The sequence below is a fragment of the Gadus morhua genome, chromosome 4 (assembly GCF_902167405.1).
Source record: "Gadus morhua chromosome 4, gadMor3.0, whole genome shotgun sequence".
Lineage (NCBI taxonomy): Eukaryota > Metazoa > Chordata > Actinopteri > Gadiformes > Gadidae > Gadus > Gadus morhua.
The window spans coordinates 39,821,154-39,828,663 of record NC_044051.1 but is presented as its reverse complement, the minus strand read 5'-3'; the positions used below and the strand labels follow the sequence as shown (position 1 = coordinate 39,828,663).

The 7,510-nt window shown below is 52.8% G+C and overlaps 1 protein-coding gene across 18 annotated transcripts in view; it reads right to left on the bottom strand.

Annotated features, from left to right (window-relative positions):
* The window catches only part of LOC115542089 (mitogen-activated protein kinase kinase kinase kinase 4), a 52,878-nt gene that overhangs the window by 10,829 nt on the left and 34,539 nt on the right, over positions 1 to 7,510 (bottom strand). For 5 of the 18 annotated variants that reach the window (XR_003976460.1, XM_030354180.1, XM_030354182.1 and 2 more), the window contains 7 exons: positions 6,679 to 6,779; positions 6,338 to 6,477; positions 5,544 to 5,638; positions 3,835 to 4,013; positions 2,779 to 2,908; positions 1,506 to 1,877; positions 1 to 113 (listed from right to left, as the gene is read on the bottom strand). The exon at positions 1 to 113 is cut by the window's left edge. Coding sequence is in view for 16 of the 18 variants with exons in the window: in XM_030354180.1 (XP_030210040.1) it covers positions 1 to 113; positions 1,506 to 1,877; positions 2,779 to 2,908; positions 3,835 to 4,013; positions 5,544 to 5,638; positions 6,338 to 6,477; positions 6,679 to 6,779 (1,130 nt within the window). In the remaining 2 variants the exon portion in view is untranslated. The remainder of the gene's footprint in view (positions 114 to 1,505; positions 1,878 to 2,778; positions 2,909 to 3,834; positions 4,014 to 5,543; positions 5,639 to 6,337; positions 6,478 to 6,678; positions 6,780 to 7,510) is intronic. The other 13 variants (XR_003976461.1, XM_030354188.1, XM_030354181.1 and 10 more) reach the window with 8 other exon arrangements.

Sequence of the window (7,510 nt, the reverse complement as noted above, 5' to 3'; positions counted from 1 at the left end):
TTGTTGAGGGAGCTGCCGCTGGAGGGCGAGACCTGGAGGAGGCGGGGGTCGATGAAGGGTGTGAAGGAGGACGAAGACTTGTGTTTGGTCATGGTGCTGCTGGCCGACTGGGTCTGAACGATGAAAAGCCAAAACACAATTAATTGAAGGACAAACACAAATCAACAAACACAAATCAGAAAGCCTCGCGTTGTGCAAAACAAACGTTATCCGTTTTTCATTCAAGGAGAGACTAAATCGGGAATTAAATCACTCAGCGTACGCAAACCAATCACAGAAACCCAAACGAATCAAGATCAGGTGGAAAAAAACAGTCGCAAGCGGTTAAGGAAGACTTTGAAGGCAGAAAGCGGCACAAAAAGCCCTGGTGTTAAAAACAAAACATGGGAAACAAGAAATAGTAATGTTAAAGCAAAGCTGTGTGCATTAAAGGCAAGGGGGAAGAGAGCTGATGGACATTCGGCCATCCGCTCCTTCAAGAAAAACCGTCCTCCTACAGATAAGATTGGCGTGTAGATACTATAGACACAAAGCAATGCAGCTCTTGACTCCCCTATCCCCGGCACACAAGGACGGACTAACTAGCAACGCACAGCTTAACAAAGTAAAAGTCCTCCACATTACTTTGGCCTAGCCGCTGCTCATTAGCCCAAACCCCATTCACCAAACGAGAGAATGATCCTCATTCAACCCAAATGGGTAAATTACCTCAGGGAAGGAATCGAGAACAAAAGCAAAAGCAGGACATTTATTTTGTTAGCTTTTTTTTCTTTTTTTTTTCCTTCCACCAGTGCCACCTAATGAGGGAGCATATCCTGTGCTGGCTGCACCCACATCAACAACTGATCCTCCATGCCATGACCACGTTCCACCACCAGGGGGCAGCGCTGGGAGAAGCAGGAGCTTTGGTAAGTGACAGGCCGTGCACCAGGTGTGAGCCAGGCGAGAAGTGAGCCGGAGAGAGGAGGAGGGTGAGGTGTGGGGGGAGATGGGGGAGGGTGAGGTGTGGGGGGAAGGTGGGGGAGGGAGAGGGGGGCCGGTGCGCACCGATGAACAAGAACCGATCGCAGAGAATAGTACACACTGATTCAGCCTAGCTAGTTAGCCGAAAGCGCTAGCGTCTCAACACAAGCGCTTAACAAGTCGCGGGGTGGAATCTAACAATAGGATTTGCATTTGATCCTCAGCACACACGGGTGAGTCAGGCTGTGCTGACACAATGCGCTACGAGAAACCGGTTTGAGGAGGTCACTCGAAAATCGACTTCTGCGCGACTGATGATGACCTCATCGTCCTGGCAACGCCCCCCGACCCAAAGTTCAAAACAAACGCCACGGGGCGTGGCCGACAGTGTGTACACATCTCTGCGCTCCGTTCCGGTGTGTGAGTAGGAGGGGAGGGAGGGAGGGAGGGTGGGAGGGTGGGTGGAGGTGGATGTCGGGGAGGTGGGGGAAGGGTGGAGGGGGAGATGGGGGGGGGGGGGGGGGGGGGGGGGGATGTCCTACCTCCTCGGCATTGAGCTGATCCAGGAGGTTCTGCGGCCGCAAGGCCTGGGAGCCGTTGTGGCTGGACGCCGGGGGGAAGGAGGAGGAGGAGGAGGTGGTGGAGGTGGAGGAGGAGGAGGAGGGCATGGGGGTGGAGGAGGCGGAGGATGAGGTGGTGGAGGAGGCGGAGGAGGCGGCCAAGGAAGGGGAGGGGTGGCTCTGCTGGATAAGGTCGGGCAGGTGCTGCTGCTGTTGCTGCTGCTGGTGCTGGTGGAGGAGGTGGAGGTGGTGCGGGAGCTGGTGCGGGAGGTGGTGCAAGCCGTTTTTCTCCGGCGGGCCAGTGCCAGCGGCGGCGACCAGAGCCGCCGCCGCACTCTTTAGCTCACTGGCGCTCTGCAAGCACAGAACAGGCACACCATGGGGGGGGGAACAGGGCGTGGCCCCCCCATCGGCTCCTAAGCTACCGCTAGGTGACGTCATCACCCACCCCCACACACAATGTCCCGTTGTTTCATATCGGACCCCCCCCCCCCCCCCCCTCCCCTCCCCCCACCTTCTCTGGTATTCCCGGCACGATACATAATTCATAGGGTTTACACACACCCTGAAAAAGGCACTTCGCTGACATAAAAGGGAGGGTAAACAGGCTTCTCCATCCCTGTCGGGCCGGATAATGGGCTCTTAGCTAGACCAGACGCCGGTACACTTGAGCGAGTACGACCGCGCGGGAAGAGCGTGAAGGATGTGACGGGATAGGCACGGGCAGTTAACCAAAACAATTGTGGAAAACGGGGAAAATACACAAACAGAAAAAAGGCTGTCTCTCTTCACCCATCGCCGTGTGTCCCAAACTGTGCTCGTTCATATCCGCAGTGCCGGTAGTGCATGTGCTATTAAAAAGAGGACATTGTAAACTTGGTTCTACAAAGGTTGCTACGGAAACAAAGTGGATTATAATAAAGCTGATGAGACGAACCTCAACAGTGCATTTACACGAGTGCTGGAAAGCCATTCTAAGCTAGTCACTGCAGTAACCAGGTTTCCCCAACTCTCACGTCGTCGCTGAAACCCAGTAACGTGAACCCGTGTCCCCTTAGAGCAAACCAAAGCGATAACTCAAATCTTCTCAACTGGGAAAAAAACGACCACCACCTGGTCACTTCAGCTGCAACAAATTACGTCTCGCATGTCAACGTACGGATCCATCCCCAGCCACCGTCCCACCACACCTTATCCCCAGCGGAGATCCAGGTCGAGTAAAGGGGGGGGGGGGGGGACATCGTCACGGCCATACCTGTCTGATGACCAGGGTGCCGTCTTTGGAGGGCGTTGTGGCCTGGTCGCTCTCCGAGTCCTCGGCCAGCATGGTCTTCAGGGACTCCGTCTCGCCGTTGCTCAGCCTCCTGTAGAAGCCATGGGAATATCTGACGTCCGTAGCGAGACCCGTGTTAATAGACATGCAGCCGCAGACATGCAAAGCAATCCCCCGGCCCCCCAAAAAGGTGCAGGAACGAGCAGAGTATAAGCAGCGTGGTCATAGCCAGACTTTTTTTAAAAACTGCACTGTGAAACATAGAGGCAAGCCTTGCTGTTTTAAAGCCAAGCACACAACAGACATGAAACCAACGAGTTTGTTGGAACAGAATTTGGAAATACTTAAATTATGGAAAGTCCCAAATTTGAGCCAATCTGAAACAGCATTTACAATAAACCGTGTTTGGCGATTATTTGAATGGACGGAGAAGCAGACTCCAATAACAACTAGCGTTAGCCTTTCGCAATAGCAGAAGGAGCATTTGAGCAAGTGATGAAGCAAATCAAAGCAACGCGATTGAGACGCGCATGAAAAAGGTGCCCCCCGTTTTCCACACCAGGTGTGAGGGGCGGACAGTCATCCAGACATCCGGGCGGCCACACTCCCACTTGTGAGCCCCCCCACCGATGGATAGATCCCAACACGTCACGACTAAAGGCTCAGCTACGGTTCCACGTCGACGCGACGCAACGACCACACAGACGCTCCCGACGCCGTCGCGAACCAGTTTCGGTTCCGCGTCTGGGTTTTAGTGAGCGGACACATCACAGCCCTTGCTGCTTGCGTCGCCTCGACGCAAGGTTCCAATTTTTGGGAAGTTGCACGTCAGGCCCTCGCGGGGGGACGCAAGGAGGAACCCCCCCTTTGAGGTGCGTCGACGCGGAACCATAACCCAGCCTTACACCCGTTGGTGGTAAACAACACCCTGGGACCCTTAGCAACAAGCTTAGCAGCGAGGCAACGGGGGGGTGGGGGGGGTGGGGGGGGACCCGTGGAAGACCAGGCGCCAGGGAAGCGGCGAAGGGCAGGACCTACCCAGCCCTGGAGTCCTCGGCCCCGGACGTGGACTCCTCGCCCGCCTCCTGGTCCACCTCCTCGTCCTCCTCCTCGTCGGTGGTGCCCGAGTCGTCGCTGGAGGAGGAGTAGTCCGTGACCTTGTGCGGGGGCCGCACGTCGTCCACGGCACGCAGCTCCTTGGCCAGGGCCGTCAGGTCCTGGGAGACGCCGGGGCCCAAAGGGTCAAAAGGTCAGTCAGGCAGACAAGAGTTTGTGTTCACCGTCACTAGAAATTTTGTTCAAATTTTGTTCATTAGGAAATTTCGTTCATATTTCCAGAGTGCCGTGTTACAGACATTTTCAGTCATTTGTGTTTTTTAATGCATAGCACAATTTTTGCTTAAGTGATGGCTGGTCGTCTTATAGTCAAGCATTTGAAAGACTCGAGTAAACCCGGACAGAGAACCCTCTAGAATAGTTCTGGAACACCCTGGGTCTATGCCAATAATAAGTCTCTAGGCATCCCATTCGTAATGACTTTTTTTGGAAAAGATTTGCTTGATGAGGTTAAAAAAAGGACAGCTTGGTCAAATTTCGCTGCAAGGACAGTGATGCAGCATCCTTCAGCGGCCAAATTACAGTTCACAAAAAGGTGACGTCCGCCAACCCTCTAAACCAGACTGGAGAGTGTCCTCTAAAAGCGTTTACAAAGACAGAGTTGGAGCCTGTTAGGACTCATGCCCGTCCTTGATCAGAGGAGAAGCGGTGTATCGTGCTGTGACGTCAGGTGGTGTCTGGCCAATGAGAAGCTGTGTGTCGTGGTGTGAAGTCAGGTGGTGTCTGGCCAATGAGAAGCGGTGTATCGTGGTGTGACGTCAGGTGGTGTCTGGCCAATGAGAAGCGGTGTATCGTGGTGTGACGTCACGTGGTGTTTGGCCAATGAGAAGCGGTGTGTCGTGGTGTGAAGTCGGTTGGTGTCTGGCCAATGAGAAGCGGTGTATCATGGTGTGACGTCAGGTGGTGTCTGGCCAATGAGACACGAGTGATTCGGGGCAGAAAGTGACCAGGCAGTTGGCAAAGGGAAAGATAAAGTGGTCACTTCCTACAAAGGCCGAAAGCTACACCCATTCGCAAGCATAATCGAATGAACCGCTGGTGATTGGTTGTACTACCGTATCCAATCATATCTAAGGTTTTTGTGTTTGTTTTATGAAAAGGGCCGTGCTGGGGACAAAATGGCGCGGGCGTGTCATACATCATCATGCCATCCATTGTTTGGTTGTTTTTTTAATCAGGCTTACCACGTCACCCTAAGAAATTCCCAGACAACCACATCATGGCTCAGAGTTCACAGTCGGGGGCAATAATGGAATGAAAAAACACAAGAAAATCAAGTTCGGACGTCTGGTTGAACTGTATTTGGTTCCCCGTCGGTGTGACAGGAAAAACCTTTGTCATCACTCCACTGAAATGAATCCATCAACGCTGCTTTAGTGAGTCACTCGGTTTCAATATACTGAGTGACTTACTCCTTTTTTTTTTCGTTTGTTTTTTAAGAGGAGCTTCCATAGACTCACTGCATACCGGCAACACTTCAGAAATACAAACCCTGATCACTTTATTCTAGCGAAAGCCAGGGCTATATCTTCAAACCTTTCCTCATTTATCTCGCGTCCAAAAAATCTAAAGTCTCCAAATTAAAAGCCCCCCTTGCCTCCGAGTTAAGGAGGCTGAAGTGTAAGACTTACGGCTGGCCGGCTTGGCCTGGCCAGGTTCTTGTCTTCTGTCTTTTTGGCAGCGTTGTCCGGTCGTTGGAGGGGCGACCCTTCGGATTTGGAAGAGGCTTTGGGAGGAGGGGAAGGAAGGGGGGGGGGGGGGGGCAACGGTAAAGTTAGTAATCAACGGCAAAGAAGGAAATACACCAGGGGCTGTGTAGAAGACACAGGTTTGACAGGTTCTGAACATGAAACGGCGGTTGGAAACACAAGAACCAAGTGTGGGATAAAACGGCTATTCTGAACCGTTGGGAAGTCCTTATTTGGTCTTTTGTCCTTTGGAGTCTTCATTGATCGGTTCGTTCTAAAATGACCATTTAACGGAAATGAACTGACGCTCTATTCCTACAAACAGAACCAGTTTGTTTAAAGGATGGTGTTTAGGATTAGTATGGGGAGGTTAATTTAAGCAAAGAAAAAACGTTTTTTCTCCCTAACTTTTCCCAACCCATCTACAAACAAAATCGTATCCTTGTCTTTCAATAATGTTGGTAAAGTACAGTACACCAAGGCTGTATATAACATTTAAAGCCATTCAATAACGATTTGTTGTACAGGACAGGTCAGTTCAGAGAGAGCTTCACGAGTTCACCTAGCGGCCATCTTTGTTCCATCTTGGTTCCAGTCGCTAGCTTACTAGACCCGGCATTTAGGACCAAGATGGCCTCTAGTTCATCGCCCATGAGGCTAGCATCCCCACCAAGCGGCGGGGGAGGGTGGGGGGGGGGTGTTAGTAGAGGTGTGAGGGAGGAGGGGGGCCACAGTACCGGGGGACTCACAGCGAGGCCTGAAGCGGTCCCCGGAGCCAGCCTGGGAGCTGGAGTTGGACGAGCCCGAGGAGCTGCCGCTGCCCGGCCGGGGCTGCAGCTTCTCCACGCGGTCCCACAGCGGACGGGGCTCCGCGCTGCTAACGGGACCCAAGGGGAGGGGCGATTAGCCTAGCATCAGCATTAGCGTTAGCAACCGATCCGTGTTACGGTCATTGTTGGCGTGACAAACGGCAGCGGCATTAGCATTGGCGACCAAAACAAAGGATTGCCGAACTTTATTGTTAGCGTTGACTTCCTGTGTGCGGGGGTCCACTGAATGAATTGGTTTCCACGGTTACCTGCCGACGTTCCTCTGGGCGACCTGGTTGCTAGGCTGCGTCGGCAAGGGCGACTCGCGGCGGGACAGCACAGGAGACCTGGACGTTGTCCTCACCGGGACCTGACACACACACACACACACACACACACACACACACACACACACACACACACACACACACACACACACACACACACACACACACACACACACACACACACACACACACACACTCGAATGAGCATCCGAAAAAGTACTACGCGGCAAGACAGCATAACAGCGATTTTTGCCAGCCGTTTTTTGCGATTGCGGACGGCAAAGAAAAAGGAACAACGAGGTGAACACCAGGATTCACAGAAGCAGCCACGGCGAAGCCAAACATAATCAGCGCACACAATCACAGCTCCATTCTGCGATTGAGAGAAATGCGGAACAAAATGAGGCATTGGCAGACAGAGACGGAGCAAAATAATTAAAATCGACAACGCGCAGCGACACAGCTCAAAGGCACGCGGGCAGGCCATGGGTTGCCAGCTCGTGGTTGACAGAAGAAGCAAACACAGATGGATGGCAGAGGGCGGGGACGGGGTGACGGGGTGAGGGTCAGGGGGTGGGGGGGTTGGTGGGGACAGAGCTGGGCAATATATCAACGCCATCGATATCGCCATTCACCTCTAGAATGAGATTGAGATACACAGTACTTCCATACAATCCTTTTTTGCTTGCAATGGAAAATGTACACTTTGTGAAGTTGTGATTTTGGTGGTCTTTTAAGCTAGCCTGGCTCCGCCCGCCTAAGTACTTCCGCTCAATTTGAATTTCCATTCAGTACTACGTCTGGGTCTGCGGTA